Source organism: Cardiocondyla obscurior, linkage group LG13 (genome assembly GCF_019399895.1).
Source record: "Cardiocondyla obscurior isolate alpha-2009 linkage group LG13, Cobs3.1, whole genome shotgun sequence".
NCBI classification, from domain to species: domain Eukaryota; kingdom Metazoa; phylum Arthropoda; class Insecta; order Hymenoptera; family Formicidae; genus Cardiocondyla; species Cardiocondyla obscurior.
In genome coordinates, this window is record NC_091876.1 from 4,375,154 (window position 1) to 4,395,426 (window position 20,273).

Genomic DNA, 20,273 nt, shown 5'->3' on the forward strand with positions numbered 1-20,273 from the left:
TTTTACACTTTATGTCGAAATAAATTCTATGTTTCGAAATAAATAAGTTATAAAAAATTTTTTGTACGGAAGTAGAAAATAGTTTACTAAAAAAAGTATATTTATAGATTACTTCACATTTATAGTGAAATTTATATATTCATTTTTTTTCTTTAGAAGCAATATTTAAATGTGAAATACAAAAAACTGCGATGTAGACAGTTTTCACATTTATGTTCGAGTATAGTGTAAAATTGGTATATAAAAGTAGAGTATTTTATGAAAGCGTAGAAGGCTGCTGCCATGCAGTCAAATGCAGCGAATGTCTTTGGCAATTGTGTGTTTTACGAAATCGCTTGCATGACGTTTCACTTCAATTCGCGAAATGTGTGATGTAGGCAAAAGTAAAAATCTTTAAATTTTTACGTAACCAATGTCCACACAGTCCATGATAGGTCTACATATACGATCACAGGCTAACGCTTAGTACCGTGTTTTTAATAAATGCTTTTATAAAACTCATATATTTATCTATTATAATTTCATATGTATACAGGGTGTCTCAGCTCATGTGTAAAATCCTATACAGATAGGTAGGTCTTAGGGAGATAAATAAAAAAGTTCTGTAACATTTTATAAAAATCTCAATTGTTATTGAGAAAAAAATTAATTTGTTTAGCGCAAGAGCGACAAGGAAGCTGCGGGCAAGTGAGCGCGACAGGCGATTGGCGCCGTCGCCTATCGCGCTCACTCACCTATAGCTTCCTTGTCCTCTTGCGCTAGACAAATTAATTTTTTTTTTAATAAGTATTGAGAATTTTTCAAAACGTTAAAGAACTTTTTTTATTTATCTCCCTAAGACCTACCTATCTGTATAGGATTTTACACATGGGCTGAGACACCCTGTATACATACTTCTTTATAATTGTATTATCGACTTTAACAAATCGATTGTCATTTGTAAAATTTGATACGCAAAGAATTTAATCTTTTTGTACGGAAACATTAAAAATGTAATTGCAGTAATAATTGTCTCGTTACATACATGGCTTGCGCTGGACAGTGGCTAGACAAATACTAGACAGATTTTTTTCTTTTTTTTTTTAATTACACTTTTAATTACACATATTATATTTTAAAATTTTATACTACAGTAGTAACGACTGGTCACTAAGGAATATATTTAATCGGAGCGATTTAACCACTAGCTGCAAAATTAGAATAGCGAGATGAATTTCCACTCGGATAGTTCTTGTGAACTTTTTTGTATCGCAACTTGAAGTTTTTTAATGGCCCGTGTATTTAAAACCAACAGAGATACGTTTGAATACTTTGATACACAGTACGTATGACCTGTTAAATTTCGTTTTCTATTTTTCTGTCTCTGCTGCGATGTCAGGACGCTTTTATATCCTTATAAAATGCAACGTTACGCCCTTTGCACCGTTTGTTATATGGTGAGCATCAGAGCACGAACACTTCAAAGACTATGTTACGAGCGCAGACTTTCCTCTCAGTTCGTCAGAAAAGTGTCATGCTGTACTTTTGCAGGATCCTTTTATCTCATCTTGAATTCTTGAGTTATGCCTAAAATAATTTATAAGCTGACTTTGCTATTTATTATTAATGTAAAGCAGCTGATTATTTTTTTAAAAGTAGAGTAGCAATTTTTTTTTTTTTTATTGGAGCACGTTTATTTATGCATTATTATTTATTAAAATACAATATAAAATATTTTAATTATTTCGTGATTAATTATTATTCAGAGAAATTTCTTTCTCTTTCTCTTTTATATGTGCAGCATTTTTTTTTCTTTTAAACATCGTTACTATGTTTATTGAGAGAAATGAGGTTTAAATAAGATATTTAATTTTTTGATCAGTAAAATCATATTTAATAAACCTTTCAACACTACTGCAGGATTTAATTACATCTATTGATTTTCCATGAAACCCGCTACACGGTTATTCGCTGAAACCGTCCAATTCCACCAAAGTAGGAATATCTCAGCATGTATTTGATACCCTAGTTAATAATAAGGCTTCAACTCAAACACTTGTAACGCTAATTATACACGGATAATACGAATAATCCTTTAAGTATTACGAGATAACATCACATTGAGAATCCGGTTGTTATTCTGTAATAATTTCGCTAACAATTTTATTTATATAGCTTTACATTAATACAGTGACATTTGATTAATAAGAAAGATGAAAAACATTAATAATAATATGAAAAACGTAACTCAAAATATAAATTATTATTTTTTAAAAATTAGAAATAAATTAATACGTATTGTTTTTATTATAATTTTTTAAAACGATGCATTAACTTGCGTAAAAAAAAAAAATTGGCCAATATTTCTTTTTTTTTTTTTTTAATTATAACAGTTCTGAAATAAACTTTTGAAGTTACATTGATTCATAGTGCACATTTCCTCTATTTCCATATTTTCTCTGGAATTTTTCCTGTCAATCTTATCGGGTGCAAGACGATCCGTTCGCGTCAGTTGTTTTTCAACTTGACGTTGCAACCTTTTCCATCTTTCATCGTTGAAAGCGTTTAAAGCATCTGGCACTTATATTTTGTATCCTTGTATAAAAGCATGTAAATGTATATTCAAAAAGTTTTTTTTAATATAGAAATGTGTTTTTTTACATTGTCAATATGTACGCATAGTTCTTTTTTATGTAAAACTAAACGATGCCCGTCAGTGTTTAAATATTGTGATTTCTGCAATGTTAATGTATTTAGAAAAATATTCATCGCGTAGTTTTTGCAAAGAATTTTTATTAAGCAAATAATATTTGTGACAAACATTTAAAATATTTCATTAACTAATTGGGATTCGAGTATCGTATATACAGGGTCTCCCATCCCATCTTGACAAACTCTCCGAGTTAGATAGGTCTCGTGGATACAAGTCAATAAGTTCTATTTTATTTTATACATTTCTCAACCGTAATTGTGAAAATAATTAAAATGTGTAACTTAAGAGCGACAAGGAAGCTGCGGGCGAGTGAGCGCGACAGACGAATGGTACCGTCGTCTGTCGCGCTCACTCACGCGTAGCTTCTTTGTCGCTTTTGCGCTAGACAAATTAATTTTTTTCTCAATAACTATCGTGAATTTTGCAAAACTGCAATGAACTTATTGATTTGTGCCCACGAGACCTATCTAACTCGGAGAGTTTGTCAATATGGGGTGGGACACCCTGTATATATGTATAGAACTTAATCGATTAATATTTCAATTAGAATTCCGCGGCTTTAAATACAATACAGGATCGTGTTACATTGTACGAGCCAATAATATTACAGTTAAACGTGGGCTTCAGCGGTAGTTTCTTTCTGTTTTACTTTTTCTTTTTTTTTGTAAAACGAGAGTCGGTTACTTAACTCTATGGCAGTGCTCGGAATTAATTGCACATTTCGGCCCGATTCCAGAGACACCGCCTTCTTTCCTCACTACACTTGACGTCTATTTCTTAGATAACAACGCTCCTGAGAAATAGCTTCGCGCGCGCGGTTTGACGACTCGGCCGGCCGATTGTCAAGTGTAGTAGAGAAAGGAGGCGGTGTCTCTGGAATCGGGCCGAAATGTGCAACTAATTCCGAGCACTGGCCTAAGGGAAGTTACCGAATTCGATTGAGCATCCTGCACATATGCTACTTGGAGCATATCGGTTTTCTGCGGCAATGAAGCGAGCGCGATTCGATATTGATTGGTCATACCGCCAAATGAAATAATCGAAATACCTCTATGAGATTATCTAATCGTCGGATCTGTCGAAATGTGGTAAACTCCGAGCTCGGACTCGCACGCTCGGAAAATTAGGTCGGTAATTCTATAGATTTCGCATATTCGAATAGCCTCCGCGCGGAACGCAATCGGACAGCGCCTGGCCGTGGCGCGCAGCGGCGCGCTCTGGCTTGTTTTAATCACCGATTAAACTCTCGACGTGTTTCAACCCCGTCTGAAGTGCGCTTCTCTTAACTCTTGATCCGACAATATTAATCCAGCCAACTTGATTACTACTCAACTGAGAGTTGATTCCCGGCGTATTTCCGCCGGCTACGGACGTTCTGTGTCCGCGTCGGAAAGAAGAACGGCGTAAAAGCGAAATGTTATTTTCATCTCGGATACAATATGATGCGCGGTTGATTAATGTACTCTAGCACGCGCGTTTAATCACTTCGTTGTATGCAGTTCGACCGTACGTACCTGGTAACGCATTAAAACAATGTGTAAGTGAGAACTCGGTGCAATGAGTTTATCTACGTTTTATTTACTCGGAATTATTTGCGAGAAAAAAACCTTTATTTAAAGTTTAATCGCGTTAAAAATTTTATTAATGCTGCGGTTGTAACAGCTTATTACGATTATTAACAAATTTCACTTTCGGTACTTGTTCTTTTAACGTGAAGAATGTAACGCTCGATGACGCTGGCTACAAGAATTTAAAGGCATAGCTTTGTATAACAGAAGAAGCAAACCCTCTCTGCAAATACATTCTACCGTGCGGAAGCAAAGAGGAAACAAAGGGTTTCATACCTCGCTCGTGAGAAAGAATGTCGTGAAAATTGAATCGACGCGCGAAAGCGGCTGCATAGCAACTATTTGTATCTTCTAAATCAAACGCAAACACAAAAAAAAAGATAAAACAACCAAGCTAAAAGCTCTTAAAAGAATGTCACGTCGCATAACAGCGCATTTGACAAATTATTCCTTTCAATCGTAAATCTTTTGCAAACAATTCTTTTTCTTTTATTAATATTGCGCATTATAAGACGTACCCTGGATTCTTTTCGAATATTCCTCTCGTCAAAATTGTAAAAGCCACTTAAATTAAAAAATTATTAATTTAACTAATATCTTTAATTAATTTAAATGATTTCAATAAAAATCATAATTATAATAATCGGTATGAATTGATTGTATAATCTTTTATCTATTCTTTTTCAAACTTCTTAATGATATTCAAATTGTACTTTAACAAACAGTCCACTTTCTCTAATCTAGACATATTGAACCGTGGAAGTTCTAGAACGAGCTTTGAACACTCCATGCAGCATGTCATTGTAATCTCTGTTTGCAAATGTTCAAAGTTTCAGCTGTAACGGACCTTAAACTTCGTAACATACACGAAACTTTCCGTGATATATGAAATGATCTCATCACGTCCGTTTACCAATTATACGAATCCCAATTACAACATCAGATTAAAAAGAGATTTCTCGAAGACTTTATCTCGTCATTAATATCGATAAAAATATCTCTTCGTACTTTATTTGCATTATAGTTATCAAAATTCTTTTCTTTTTTGATACAATTATTAATTAAAAGCTTTTCTACACTGTTAGAAATTTCTTATTGATTTTTAATTAAAATGTAAAGGAAGCATGTGGTTAGGCCCGTAAATAAAATGTAATGAACACTGTATATGAGTATTCATTTACTGATGTCTTAAATTTCATTAAGAAATGTAATGAACACTGTATATAAATATTCATTTACTGATGTCTTAATTTTCATAATTAATTCATTTATTAATTTTTTAATTTTTATAATAAAAATTATGAAATTTAAGACATCAGTGAATGAATACTTATATACAGTGTTCATTACATTTTATTTACGGGCCTAACCACATGCTTCCTTTACATTTTAATTAAAAATCAATAAGAAATGTCTATTTTATTTTTAATGGTAAAATATTATCATCATCATCAGGCAAGATGTTCTGATCATTGTTATACTTTTCTTGAACAGTGTTTGCTGTGTCATATCGCTATGCGATCAGCAAACTTTCGTTTAACTATCATAAAACCCGCTCAAAATCATTAACCAAATTTACAATGAACACGCCCCGGGCATTGCAACAGATGCTGAAATCCTTCATTCATCCTCTTCAGTAAATTCACCAAAACGTCAAGTTAAACTAGCTTTGCTTCGCGGATTAGTTTCACAACGGTGCAAGTTCTCACGTGACTTTGCCTCCAATTAGCACAGAAGATTCGACCCTTAGCTTCAACAGAAATCTATCGGCGCGAACAGTAAATGTTGTTACGTTGAGGAACTGATCGTAGATATTCTCTGGGAAATTCTCGCTACGTAAACTTCATTATTACCAATGCGGATATCATGCTTCCATATTATACCGCGGATACTCTGGTATTGTCATTCGCACCGATATGGAAACACTATTATCCGGTATTATTCATAGCGAAATGAAATTCGCGCCAATTTCGTGACGGATAAATTGGCTGCGTTTCTAAAACACTACCGAAACGTTACTCGGATAATATTGTCTTTCACACAATACTACAGGCAAATATACAATTTCTAATACGGAGATTGGTTATCGCTTCTATGTCGATAGCAATGCTAGTTTCTTAGCACCAGAGAAACCGAGTTACATAACAGCAAATTCTATTATACAGGGTGTCCCATCTCATCTTGACAAACTCTCCGAGTTAGATAGGTCTCGTGGATACAAGTCAATAAGTTCTATTTTATTTTATACATTTCTCAATCGTAATTGTGAAAATAATTAAAATATGTAACTTAAGAGCGACAAGCTGCGGGCGAGTGAGCGCGACAGACGAATGGCGCCGTCGTCTGTCGCGCTCACTCACGCGTAGCTTTTTTGTCGCTTTTGCGCTAGACAAATTAATTTTTTTCTCAATAACTATCGTGAATTTTGCAAAACTGCAATGAACTTATTGATTTGTGCCCACGAGACCTATCTAACTCGGAGAGTTTGTCAATATGGGGTGGGACACCCTGTATATTCTCAAATGTCAAAATATATTCCATTTAACAATATTTAAGAAAATTAATTAATTTGAAATATTCAAGCTTTATTTCAATTTATTTATCTTAAATGAACATTGAAATATTACGTATGTATGTACATGTGATTGGTGCCCAACGGTGTTTGTAATATATGTATATTATTTATCACTTATAAATTATATTTCCTACAAGCTTTTCACATTTATACAAAAATATGTGTCGATTTTATCACCATGTCGACAGCTTAATATTTTTCACTGGTAAAGCTCAGTGCGTCGTTATTGAAGTTTCAATTCTCGTGCTTGGTTAATGCGCGTATCCTCTAACAAAGGCATTTTCACGTGGATAAATGAGAAAATATTTTTACGATCTCTCGTTTTATGACCTTCTTTTTATTGGCACGTTTACGCGCGTGCTTCGATATTTAGATGAAAAGACGTCATTACTGAGGAAAAGAATTTTAATTTAATACGATATTTCTGTGCGAACTTTTACGTCTCCAGAGATCTCATGAGATTCCGATTAACGTAATTTTTCAAGAACATCTAAATGCTCAATTTTTATACAATCGAATAATGGAAAATATTTACAAATTAATGAATTATTTTTGTAAAAAAAAAATTGTAATTTGTGCAATATACGAATAATGTATACATTATTCGTATATTGCACAAATTACAGTTTTTTTTTATATATACATATAAATCAGTGCTCGGAATTAGTTGCACATTTCGGCCCGATTCCAGAGACACCGCCTCCTTTCCTCACTACACTTGACGATCGGCCGGCCGAGTCGTCAAACCGCGCGCGCGACGCTGTTTCTCAGGAGCGTTTTGTTATCTAAGAAATAGACTGGGGTAAGGGATATATTTAATATCAATTATAATAGTTTTCTACATCACCTACGAGGTACTATTATTGATGCGTATAGGCCTACTGGGGAAACCACTTTAAAAAAACGCATTAATAACAGTACCTCGTAGGTGATGTGGAAAACTATAATAAAGGTTTTTTTTTTTTTTAAAGAAAAATTATTTTTTGTATTTTTACTTGTATAATTTGATTAGATGGGTTGTTTTGAACTTGAAACAACGTGATTGACGATGTCAATTATTATCATAATTAATGCGTCATCATAATTGCTATGACGGTTACTAAACAGATTTTCATGGTACAGCGATCGCTGCATCAATAATTGTTTTAATGTAATAATAATTGCCAATATGATTGGATGGTTACGATATTATTTATTAAGGCAGTTATTGTAAAGCCACAACGATCGAGGACACAATTTCCGTTACCGTACCAATCTCAAATTTAATAACATCGATACAGTCAAATAAATGATAACGTAATAAATAGTATAATTAATACAACGTTATAGTCATAAGCATTGCAACAATTAAAACGAATACAAAGAGAAATTATTTATTGTTGAAAAAGTCAATCATTTATTTCATTACCGTGATATTTCGTGCTATGGTTAAATTAAAAAATATGATTATTTTTACCATTTAAAAAAGAACGTCATTGATAAAAATATATGTGTATGTATTGTATAACAAAAGAAACAAGAAAGAAAACAAGACTTTTATTCTATAGAATAAAAATGCAATTGTACTTAAGATTTTTTTCTTAATTTTAAACTAAGTACGTTTTGTAAAAAAAAAAAAATACTAGTCTTGTTTTCTTTCTTGTTTCTTTTGTTATATAATACATACACATATATTTCTTTTTTCTTTTTTCTTTTACATATTTTTCAAAGTTTTTTTACTATATTCGTAATTATGACACTGTTCGCAACTAGTAATTATAATACTCGGGACACAGAAAAAAAAAAGAAAAAAAGAAGAAGAAAAAAGAAAATAAAAAGATGATGTATTATCATAGCATACTTGAAAGCATAGTGGTTGGATCAATGTTGTGAATGCGAGGTATGCATCATTTTGCGGAATGTGGAACATGCGGGAGACCAGGAGTAGACATTTCAATGAACGTCGAGAATATCTCGCGCTCGATACATGCTCGTAGTTGGAAACAACCAGCAAATCTTCTAAAACCATAAAAGACTGTGTATAATACGACCGTAAAACAAGAGAGACGTAAAGTCCAGATGTGTCCGTAAGAAAAACTTCCTGTCTGTTGTTATGTTGATTATGCTGACTCCATTACAGTTAGTTATGAAACAAACGAGATGAAGCGAAATTTACATTTTCCAACCTTCTCCAAAATTGAATTCGAAATATGTACAGTCACTCACATATTTATTCGGACACCAATGTATTTTGACCTTTTAATTACTATATTTTTAATACGCGGACGCGGAATAAAAAAATTATGTTATATTTTATTACGTAGCACTGTATAGATAAAATTAATACAAAAATTTAATTGTTATTATTTTTTATTATTTAAATAATAACGCAAATACCGCAAAACGACAAGTTTGTACCTCACAAAATTATTCGGACAGCAGATAGAATAACTTACAAACTATAAAAAAAGAGCTTACAAACTAAAAAAAAATAAAAATTTAATATTTTGTAGAGTACCCCTTTTGCTGAATTACATGTTGTAACCGCGTGGGAACAGAGGAAATTAATTTTTTTAATCATATTTTTTAATTTAACCATAGCACGAAATATCACGGTAATGAAATAAATGATTGACTTTTTCAACAATAAATAATTTCACATGTGCCGCATGTATGTACCGCGCCGGCCGGATTGCCGATGACTGATTTCTCTCCGTTCTCTCATCCTCTGTCTTTACCGTTTTTAAGATTACGTACGGTAGCCGCTGTCGCCGTAGAAAACGCCATATCTGATCTTCGGTGTGCATATTATAATATATTATAATATTTATTACTAAATAATATTTGCTCATATTTAAAACCCGACCGGATTCTTAAATGCACGTTTTTATGGCAGGACTCCGCAATTTAACACAATCACCGGTTTTATTGGTTTTCCAGTTTTCGTACCAAATTTATTCTCATTAACAATTTCTAATATACACATAACCATAAAAAAAATTATTACATTATTATAAAGTTATTGTCAGTACCAACATTTAAAACGTTCTACTGCGCGTTTCCATTGATGCAAGGCGTATTGATAAGATAACTGTGATTCTTTATTTGGTTCAAATATCCTATTTGTTTGACGAAGTTTCAACAGTTCTTCTCTGTTTTTCCATATTCCTAAAATTAAGCAATGCATTAAATTTGATCGATAAAAAATTAATAAGCGAGTGCTTTAAGCACGTCAAAAGGAATTGGCGCGCATTGGAGATTTTATTTCGTGCACATTCGGAGACATTCTGATTAAGAAAGAATATGATTTGTCAATCACGAAATATAAAATATGAACACAAATTATAAAAAATAAAATTCTTCGTACTACATTGTAAACCAGCCAAGAAAGCCACCCCTAAGATAGACATTTCAATAGATACTGGGCGGTCTACTTGCAATCCCGTTGAATCAGCTAACAGTTGCATAACAAAATCATTTTTGGTAACTCCGCCATCAACCCTAAGAAAATAATGCGTGTGTATAAATTAATATAATTTTAATAATATCACTATTCGATATTTTACATGATTTTTCTTACTTTATATTTCTATACGTAAACGAAGTTTCTTTGCATAAACAATCATATAGTAGATGTATCCTGAAAATGAGACTTTCTAATAGAGATCGAACAATATGTTCCTTTCTCGTAGTGGGTTTTAATCCGAAGAAACCAGTTGCAGCTTTATAATCGTTTATAGGCGCCTGAAATAAAAAATAATAATATAATTTAATACATACGTATTTCTAAATACGTTATAATTTGTTATTTTATATCTATATACGCGCATTACAAATTAATCTCTAATATGTTATTCTAATGAAACGTACTTGCAAACCACTGAATGCGGGAACAAAATATACCCCATCGGTATTACTGACTGAATTTGCTACATCGGATGTTTCCGAGATATTATCTATGATTCCTATAACAATAGAGAACAGAATATAATACGTAACAACGTGTGTAGAATTTCTCTTTTAGAAAAATAAAATATCGTTGCAAAGTACAATTTTTTACTTTTAAATTTACATGTACACATTATTTTATATACGAAGTAGATATTTATATTAATGCATTTAGTAGCATAATTTGAAAGTAATAAATTATACCTATTGATTTAGCCCATTCGATTAATATACCAGTGTCACTTGAAGATCCTTCTGCGATATATACTATTTCTTTTCCGATTCGCCAACCGACTACTGGATAAAGTCCTATAAATAATTGTTAAAATTTTGTTTTATTTTTTTTTTAATTAGTAAATGCGTATATTGGTCCGTGAAATATAATATAAATTTAGAAAATTACCAGCAACGGATGCATGCGGCTCTTGACCCGTGTTAACATTCACGAAAGTCCCCGTTCCCATAGTAATCTTGAGATCCCCGGGTTTAAAGCATCCTGAACCAAATAAAGATGCTGCTTGATCCGCCATCTGATTTTAACAAGATATTAAGATTAAAGAAAGAAACCTCTTGACTTGGAAATTGACTTATACAACTTTATACTTGGCATACGCAATTAAAATTAACTATAATAGTCGATTAGATTAAAATTACTTACTGAGCAATAAATTGGAATTTCAGCCCCAAATATATTTTCGAACGTAACTCCGAAGTTGCCTGCTGTATCAATTACTTCAGGAAATATATTACGTGGTAGTTTTAAAATACTTAACGCCCAGTTGGCCCATTCCATTGTAAACGGATCAAATATACCAGTAGCTGAGGCACTTGAAGCGTCTGTTACGTGTCTTCCTGCGATAAAATAATTATAAGCCATCTGTAATATGGCAGACGTACGTAAATTCGAAAATAATATTATTGGAAAAGTTTTAAGCTTTTTAAAATTATTGATACGCTAATTCTAAAATAAGGAGAAGCGATAGGTATTACGATAAGTTTAAAAGCGAAATATAAAATATTGTTTTACCTGTTAATTTATATAAGAGCCAACAATCCACACATCCAAACGCTACTTCTCCATTGTGTGCAGCTTCTCGAAGACCGGGTATATTTTCGAGTGCCCATATTAATTTTAAAGAAATCTGCGAATTTATATAAAATTATTTTTTTTTTTTATTGATATTTGGGACTTAATTATTGTCGGAAAGGTTTGATAAAACTTATAAATTTTGCTATGATTATATCAATATGCAATTGATAAAATATAACAATCTATAATGTGATAATATCACCGAGATTAAGAACTATTAAGATAAAGAATTATTTAAGAAATTATTTCAACCTGCTCGTTCATAAATTTCAATTCTTTGCCAGCCAGAAATCGTTTTTTTCTCGTAATGGTGTACAAGAGACCTGCGCCTATTCTTAAACCTTTCATGGTTATCGATTGATTCCATTCTTCGACTAAGGCAGCTGCTCGTTGATCTTTCCATGTTATAAATCTGAAACAGTTGTAAATGTGACATTTCGTTTACGTTGGAATATTACGTTGGAATTTATTACTCAACTGTCGTGTTTTTTTTTTTTTATGGTAATTTTAGACGTTAATTGCAAAACACGCGCTTCGCACGAAGCGTCGTTCAGAGTTAACTCTCGCTTCTTAATTAATATTTGTAATAATAATTGATATAATACTCGATTTAGAAAATTTAGAAAATAATAAAAATAAAACTGAAGTTTAGTTTCGCGACACATAGTAAATCAAATGAGAAAACCAATTAGTATCGTGGAAAAGCAGGCAACAATGAAATCTCTACATTTTCTTTTTAAATTAGGATTCTTACTTGTGATAATATTTTCCGGTTTTTATGTTCCAATTAATAAAACTAGCGCGTTGCGACGAAATTCCAATGCAGGCAATATTTTTAGGATCGATACCACTATCTGCAATTATAAATAAAGCGACTTTAATTAATTTAATAATATGTATATGAATAAACTGCAAAAAAAAAGGAAATAAAATTAAAAATATTAAGAATGTCAATCAGTAATTGTAGACGATAAATTCCAAAGTTCAAAAGCCCGAAAATATAGAAATACATTTTTTTAAATTAAAATAACGAAAATATGTGTATATGAATGGCAAAGCGATTATTTCTTACTTTAAATGCATCCAATTGGCGTCATCTCAATTTACGATGAATCTCTAGAACAGATCGAAATACAGAAATGAGGTTTGCACACTTTCGAAGGATAGCTAAAGATTCAACTCAAACCGATATTGATCACATTCTCTATACTAAAGCTATACTAGTAAAAAAATTTTTTTTCTATTACTTAGATATTAAAACTTAAAAAATATTAATAATGTCACTTGTTATAAGTTTTTTTAATTTTTAATAAACAACTTATTAGAATCAATCACGACTCAAATTGAAGCTTTATGTCTCTATTGAAAATGCGTGAAACCATCAAATTTTTCTGTGTTTACCCATTCTAGATTATGAGTCATGAAATTTTAATAGATCGTATACGTACATACTTATAGAATATACATATATTCTAAATTTATATAACTTCTTTTTGTTCTGATGGCCAAAAAATTACATGTTGCAATAATTAAATATGATCTCTTTGCAAAAGATAATGCTGTTAATAAACTTACGATCCAACGTGTCCTTGATTACTTTCACTATAATCCGCCATAGATCGTCGGGATCTATCTCCACAAACCCAAACTCTGGATAAATTAAATGTACCTAAATTGAAATAAGTTTTATTTTATCTTTATTTATTCTTGGTTTAATCGCTAACTTAGTTTAATAACTTTGAAAATCTAGTTCGCAACATTCGTTTTTATTAATTTTGCTTGGAAGTAAATATTAACAAGATTTTTAATTACATATTTTTATTTGTAATTTATTGAATTAGAAATATTATTATATTGTTGCAGTGTTGCGAATAAGATATTTTGAAAGAAGAAGGAATAAAGCAAGTTTCGAACTCTCTGGATCTGCTTTTAAAATGCAATTATTATATTAATTAAAATCATTATAAAAGAAATTCAACGTGTATAAATAGAAAATATTTTATTCTCAGTCTCAACAATTTTCTGATTGTTGGATGGAAGTCGATGCTTTGAATTCATAAACAAGTACAGTCGTCGTAGTATTCTAGTACAGTCATCTTATATCTGATGTTATTAATCTTCGCAGATCTAAAGAGTAACCTTTACACTGTAGTAATGATTGCATAAATTCTAGAACCTTGAGCTATTCTAGCTTTACTTTACTTCTGTTACTTTCATATTATTGAACAGTATACACATATTTCTTTTTTACATTTCTAAAAAAAAAAAAAAAACACAATTGGTTTCTTCTAAAAAATAAGTATGTACTATTTTTTCGGCTATACACATGAATTTTTCATGGCACCTATTGATCTTTAGCACGCAGTGTTATCGTGTTCTGATATCTTAAAGATAAATGACGAGCACGTGTTACTTAGAATTATAGAAATAGTTTTCGTTTAACGTTTCTAAAAGGAAATAAATTTTATTATTATTTATTTAGCGAGATACAATTTTATAAGATTTAAAAAACTTATCGCATCGTTGCGGATTTCTTCTAAAAATAATATCTCTTATCTTATCTTTCTTAGTCTCTCGAAAATTGTGTGCCACTTCAATTAATTTATGTCAATTCCACTCGTTGTACAACTATTAATTAATTGTAACAAACCTTCTCCATCGAAGACGCTACCGTGTCCGCCTTCTCGTTCAAAATGTGAAAACGTACCGTGGTGGTACCAACATCGAGTGCCCCAATGTATTTCATCGCGTTGCTCTTTTGTGAAATTTTCGGTAGAGCTTAAAAATTCTACGCCGAACTTATTCACGTGTTCCCGCATTCGCACTCAACTTTAACTATTCAATCGCGACGCCTAGTACCGACTGGTATCGATTAATGTTAGCTATGTAGCTTTTACCTTGAGTGTTGCATAGAATTGTACAAGAAGGAGAATTTTAAACGCGCAATGAAAAAGAAACCCAATAATCAGCGACCAGCTCGAATCGAAATGCATTAAAGCACGCTTGTCTACAGTGACACAATCACGTTTATACGTATGCCTTGGTAGAACGTTTTATCGGGACTACATGCCGCTTCAAATAACGAAGCGATGCTCGCCCGACTCGTTTTCCGCTGGCAACGCGAAGCGAGTGGGGCACGTAGCAGATTATCGTAGCAACTACACCGTGTCTGGTCAACTTCTTGTCAATTATGGCTGAAACACACTGTTAAAAAAATCTTCTTTTCCGTCGCGCAAATATAATTAATAAATTGCACTGCCAAAGGTCACGTTGCGTGATACTACGCTCACATTACTCGTAGTAATCGCTAGTAGATCAATGCGTCGTTAGAAAAAGTATGTTATCACGAAGAATATTTTAAGATTTTGAAAATATTTCATGGAAATTTTATTTCACGAATACAATATTAGTTTTAAATTGAGTTACCAATGCTCCGCTATTCAATTTGAAATTTTGAAAGCACATTTATCATTTTATTACACACTTGATACATTTCGATACAATTTTTGTTTCCAATATTTTCTATCGAAGTAGCAAAATCTTATAGATTTGAACATAACACACTAGACATGTACAAATTAAATTTCAAGGAGAACCAAAACTTGTATGTATTTTATAAAGCCAGTCGTTACGTTTTAAAAATAACAGTCACTGTGCTATGATCATTTTAATTTATCACTTTTAATTACTTAATAGTCACTTATTATTCAGCACGAGAATTTTGTGATAAGACTGTGTTATATGCGAGATAATACTATGCGTGTTAGTATGCATGCTGTTTATTGACGTAACTAGTTAAAATTGGTAAAGATTGATAATAAGTGAATAAACAAGAATTCAAAGTTATGCAAAAGGAAGAAGAAAGAAACAATGTGTAACGAAATGGAAAATGTGAATAATTAGAGAGGTTAATAAAGGGCAGAATGTTACGAAGAGAGTTAATAGAAGTTAAAATTAGTGACGAGGAAAGAAATAATGAGACAAAGCTAAAGCTAATAATGTATTTGATGATACATTGTATAAATCATAAAACACGTAAAGTTCGCAGATTTTAAAATAAATCAATTTTTCCAATTTAGCACAAAAGTCAACGTTTTATATAAATTATATTTATAGAAAGAGATAAATAGATAAGTAGATATCAGTCGCGAAGCGATTTATCTAACAACTAAACACTTTATGCAACTTGGTTTTTATTTAAAAAAGCGGTACGTGTTAAAAAAGAAAATTAAGTGTAAATGAAAGATGAATTAATTAAAACAGCTTAAAACATTTTACTTATACATTTAATTGTTTCTCTTTCTTAAAATTCATGTATAGAGTCTTTATAAGAAGTCTTATTTTTATTATTTGAAGGGTATAAATATTTTAAGTTATTGCCATTTTGTGCTTTATTGCAATAAATATCGTCAAATGTAAAAATTACGGTCACAAATATGGATACCCCAGCAAAGATAATCCACATAATCAGCTCTAACGTAACCTGTAAAAGCATTAGTTAAAAGTTAAGTTAGAAAATATGTACGTTTTACAATACAGATAGAAATAATATAGACAGTAGCAATATGAGAAAGATTCTTAAAATAAAAAATTATATACGTTAAATATTTTATTTGTCTAATATCTGTTATATGAAATAATAGTTGAATCAAATCTTACTTCAATAATTATTTTCACAAAGTTTATTATATATGGTCTTTTGGAAATCCATTCCCAAATGATGAATGGCAATAACATTAGAAATAATAATGAGTCCAATACATTTATGACAATTACGGAAACAATTTTGGTTAGGTCAAATACAGTCCACATTTTTCTATACATACTGATACACAGGTAAAATATAGAAGTTAATTGTGTTTTAAATGTATATGAAATAAATTCTTAGCGTTTAAGTTTCTAACACTTAATAATAAAAATATAATAATAATAAAATATTTAATAAAAATATATTACATTAATTTTTTTTATGCTTTGTATAAATAAAAGTATTAAAAAATTAATACATAATTAATTAGCCGAGAAATATTTTACTTACGTGATTTTTTAATTTAACATGTTTTAAATTATCTTTTATGTAACATGTTTTTTTGCTCAACGCGTTTGTTCACTGAATTATCACAAATGAGTGTTGCAATCTGGTATAAAATACTGGTATAAATAAGTTCCAAAATATTAAACGTAGTTATTTGGCATTTTACATCGTAATCTTTTTAAAATAGCACGATTAATTTTTATGTATTATAGATTTGGAAATTAGACAAATATTATCGAGTGTGTTAGACAACGAAAATTACAACATGTGCGATTTATAATTTATTCGATACACCGCTGTCATCTTGTCACCACTCGTCATTAAGGTTAAACATTCGAATGTACAGTTTTACACTATTCCAATTTTAATAATCGATTTTTATCAACACATTTATACATTTATCTTTAATTGCATTTTGTCCAAGGATAGATAAACTTGTAAGGAAAAAAAAAAAAAAAAAATTAAATTAACCGCGCTCCTCCGGACACTAGACTAATATCATAGGTACTCGGCTAACCGAGCTTTATAATAATAATATATTTTTTAGTATATTTAATTTTTTTTTTAATTTAGTAAAACATTTTTTAGATTGGTTTTCTTTTGGTAAATAGAAATAAAATTATATTAAAAAATAGCGCGCGCATGATTTGTTCTAATATAATATAAAACGTCTATTTGGTATACTTATTTGCGAAATTAAACTTATAAAACATGAAAAAATTATATTTATAAAAATAAAAGAGAAAGATCTTTTTAGAACATTCTTTACATATTTATGAGAATTTATTAAATTTAATAATTAATTAATTAACTTAGATAATTAATTTTGTAAGTAAAGAATATATCAATATTCACATTCTTGTTAATACGATCAATAGATCACTCGTCGATGATAGTAAGGTTGATGCGTTGCATGTCGATGATTCCTATGTCCTACGTTCTTTGCATGCTTTCGTCTTTCCCTCGCAGCTACTTGCTGTCTGTAGACGAAGAGCGGTCTGAAAACCTTGGCATCTTGTGCCTCCATATCTTCCGCCTCTGTAGCAACCTTCTTTTCAACCTCGTTCTCGAAATGCTCGGATCCCGTACGAACAAATCTTCTTATTCTAACACCTTCGTTTTCAAAACCTAGTTTAGCAGGTTGACAATTTATGCACGACAATGGCAATCTTTCTATAAAGCCGTTAGTCTCCACTTTGTTCTTCTTTGGTATCCCATACGCTTCCACCTGCAAAAGTGATAACGCGACGTTTTGATTGAATTATTACATACATATATATTATTTTATATATATTTTTTTTTAATATAATGCATGTTTTACATTTTGTATAAATCTAAATTTTAAATATACTAAGGTTAAATTAAAAATAGGATTAAAGAAATTTAAATTACATTTCTGCAAGTATATTATATTAATTAAAGATAATATTTACCAATCGACCACTTTTTGAAGTGTCACCAATGCGATCTTCTACAAGATGCAATCTCTCGATAATACCGTTATCTTTAAGATGTTTTTTCGGTAGACCATATGCGCGAATGCCTGGTTCATTCTCCTCATCGAAATGCACTTTACCGTTCAATCCAATTCGATTACGGATCTCTAATTGTTTCATGTTGTACTTCTCGTCACTTGAAGATTTGTGCAATTGCGTATAATCTGATGATTGATCAATAGATTCAACAGTAGAATCTAAGGCTACATTTGTATGTTTTTGAGTTCGCGCACTGCTCAAACTCAGAGAGACGGGCAATAAGAAGAGCTAAAAAATAGAGAATAATATTTATATAATTAGTTTTTAATTATCTGCAAAATTATAATAATAACTCTGACAATTAATTTTTGTCTTTGGGTCAAATTAAAATAGCTATTAATTTTTTAAATTTTCTCGAAGTTGGAATAATCTTCGCTACGTGACGAAATGTTATCCTTTGCGGTATGATAGCTTTAATCATGCCTTAATAAAAACGCGGAAGATTACGTGTTTCCTGAAAGCGAATAACTCCAATGCCATTTACACAATTGGAATAAAAAATGTCACTTCCACGAGCTCACGGAAAATAGCTTCACGAGCTTTAACGTACAATTTTTTATTTGCACTATGTTTCCGTATCTGCTGAAGATAATGCGCTGGAATTTTATTAAATTTTAAGACTTCTACGTAATAATATTTTCTGACTTTAAAATATTTCAATATAATGTTTTTTATTGTCATTAATTAAAACGAATAAAAAAAACCACTTTCAAATTTTATGCAAGCAAAGAGAAATTGAAATTCAGTTTCAATAGAAGGAAATTACGGTTAATCATTCAATGAAATAATTTATTAAATTTTGTAACAAGGAGATAACTGCTATGGCAATTAAAATTGATGATATTTAAAACTAAAATAATTTAATCACTGATTAATAAAAAAAATACATCAAAAATTTAAAACATTAAATTAATTATCAAATAAATTTTATCTTTTTTCCTCACTGTTAATATCAATCTCATCGTGGCGGTCTCCTCTCTTCCTGTCTCGAATATCCTGATTGCAATTCTTTTCCCAGTTCTTACTCCGACTGTTGAAGAGCGTTTGAGGGGAAAGATCGACCGCGCATCGGTTATATACCTAAGCCATCTGCGAGCTTGAACGCAATTAAGTTAGTCTCATACAGAGGTCTGCGATATGCAGATTGGTTTAGAGCGAGAGCAGTCTTATTCCTGGTAAAAATTCCACCACCACGAGACTGCCGTGAGTCACCTTTGTAAACGAATCACGAACAGGTGAAGAAACTTGAAAATTCATGACGTTCTTTTTGCAATTTAATATGGATATGGGTGAAAGTTTTTAATATTAAACAGAAAAAAGCTAAGAGAATGAAAAAGGGGATAAAGTTACGGTTTTTATTTCTACGAGGTAATAGTTTTAGAATATACTCTGATTATTTTATAAAAGGCACACACAACATAATATTAATAATAAAACAATAATAATTAAATTATTAAATATTAAATATGTATATTCTACTTAGTTTAATTTTTTTTTGTAACAAAAGTTATTAAATGACTGTACTGTAATATACAGAATGATGATAATAATAATGAATAAATAAAGTAATAATAATTTAGTTTGACATTTTGTGATAATACGGAAACCGGAACTATTTCTGTTCTTAATGTAAGATTTTTAGTATTTCCGTTCTTGATAAGTTACAATGAAATCCGCTGGTGTTAAACACCTATTCATTGATCGCTAAACATTTGTTCTTACGACTCACACGTGCTGCACATGCATGCAAGCGGTTTTCCCACTCTTCGAATGACGATAACAGTGTTTCTCAATTAAAAATAGTTTTGTTGTAACAGCACGATTTCTTTGCAATATTTAACAATTTAATAA

At 31.0% G+C, this 20,273-nt stretch overlaps 4 protein-coding genes across 5 annotated transcripts in view; 1 reads left to right on the forward strand and 3 right to left on the reverse strand.

Annotated features, from left to right (window-relative positions):
• Ip6k (Inositol hexakisphosphate kinase) overlaps positions 1-20,273 on the forward strand; it is a 129,350-nt gene that overhangs the window by 57,354 nt on the left and 51,723 nt on the right. The gene's annotated exons all lie outside the window — the stretch shown is intronic.
• Positions 3,525-15,252, reverse strand: LOC139107576 (glycerol kinase 5). Its single transcript, XM_070665281.1, has 13 exons — positions 14,503-15,252; positions 13,428-13,521; positions 12,607-12,706; positions 12,105-12,264; positions 11,790-11,904; positions 11,421-11,614; positions 11,166-11,292; positions 10,967-11,071; positions 10,685-10,779; positions 10,395-10,558; positions 10,182-10,315; positions 9,821-9,982; positions 3,525-3,605 (listed from the first exon to the last, which is right to left on the reverse strand). Exons 1-12 carry the CDS (start codon positions 14,596-14,598, stop codon positions 9,840-9,842), a joined length of 1,527 nt encoding a protein of 508 aa, XP_070521382.1. The 5' UTR covers positions 14,599-15,252; the 3' UTR covers positions 3,525-3,605; positions 9,821-9,839.
• On the reverse strand, positions 15,847-17,015 carry LOC139107585 (uncharacterized). The gene is made up of 2 exons (XM_070665294.1): positions 16,512-17,015; positions 15,847-16,335 (listed from the first exon to the last, which is right to left on the reverse strand). Exons 1-2 carry the CDS (start codon positions 16,674-16,676, stop codon positions 16,156-16,158), a joined length of 345 nt encoding a protein of 114 aa, XP_070521395.1. The 5' UTR covers positions 16,677-17,015; the 3' UTR covers positions 15,847-16,155.
• Positions 17,649-19,839, reverse strand: LOC139107580 (uncharacterized). The gene is made up of 3 exons (XM_070665288.1): positions 19,367-19,839; positions 18,321-18,650; positions 17,649-18,115 (listed from the first exon to the last, which is right to left on the reverse strand). The coding sequence occupies exons 1-3, from the start codon at positions 19,382-19,384 to the stop codon at positions 17,759-17,761; spliced, it is 705 nt and encodes a 234-aa protein (XP_070521389.1). The 5' UTR covers positions 19,385-19,839; the 3' UTR covers positions 17,649-17,758.

Excerpts from the sequence above, each read along its gene's own strand:
- LOC139107576 (XM_070665281.1), bottom strand. The coding sequence starts at position 14,598 with ATGAAATACATTGGGGCACTCGATGTTGGTACCACCACGGTACGTTTT. Across the intron at positions 12,265-12,606 it reads ACCGGAAAATATTATCACAA|ATTTATAACATGGAAAGATC; the intron begins GTAAGAATCCTA and ends CAACTGTTTCAG. Across the intron at positions 10,780-10,966 it reads CGAATGGGCTAAATCAATAG|GAATCATAGATAATATCTCG; the intron begins GTATAATTTATT and ends CTATTGTTATAG.
- LOC139107585 (XM_070665294.1), bottom strand. The coding sequence starts at position 16,676 with ATGTATAGAAAAATGTGGACTGTATTTGACCTAACCAAAATTGTTTCC. Across the intron at positions 16,336-16,511 it reads TTGTGAAAATAATTATTGAA|GTTACGTTAGAGCTGATTAT; the intron begins GTAAGATTTGAT and ends ATGCTTTTACAG.
- LOC139107580 (XM_070665288.1), bottom strand. Across the intron at positions 18,116-18,320 it reads CTTCAAAAAGTGGTCGATTG|GTGGAAGCGTATGGGATACC; the intron begins GTAAATATTATC and ends TCACTTTTGCAG.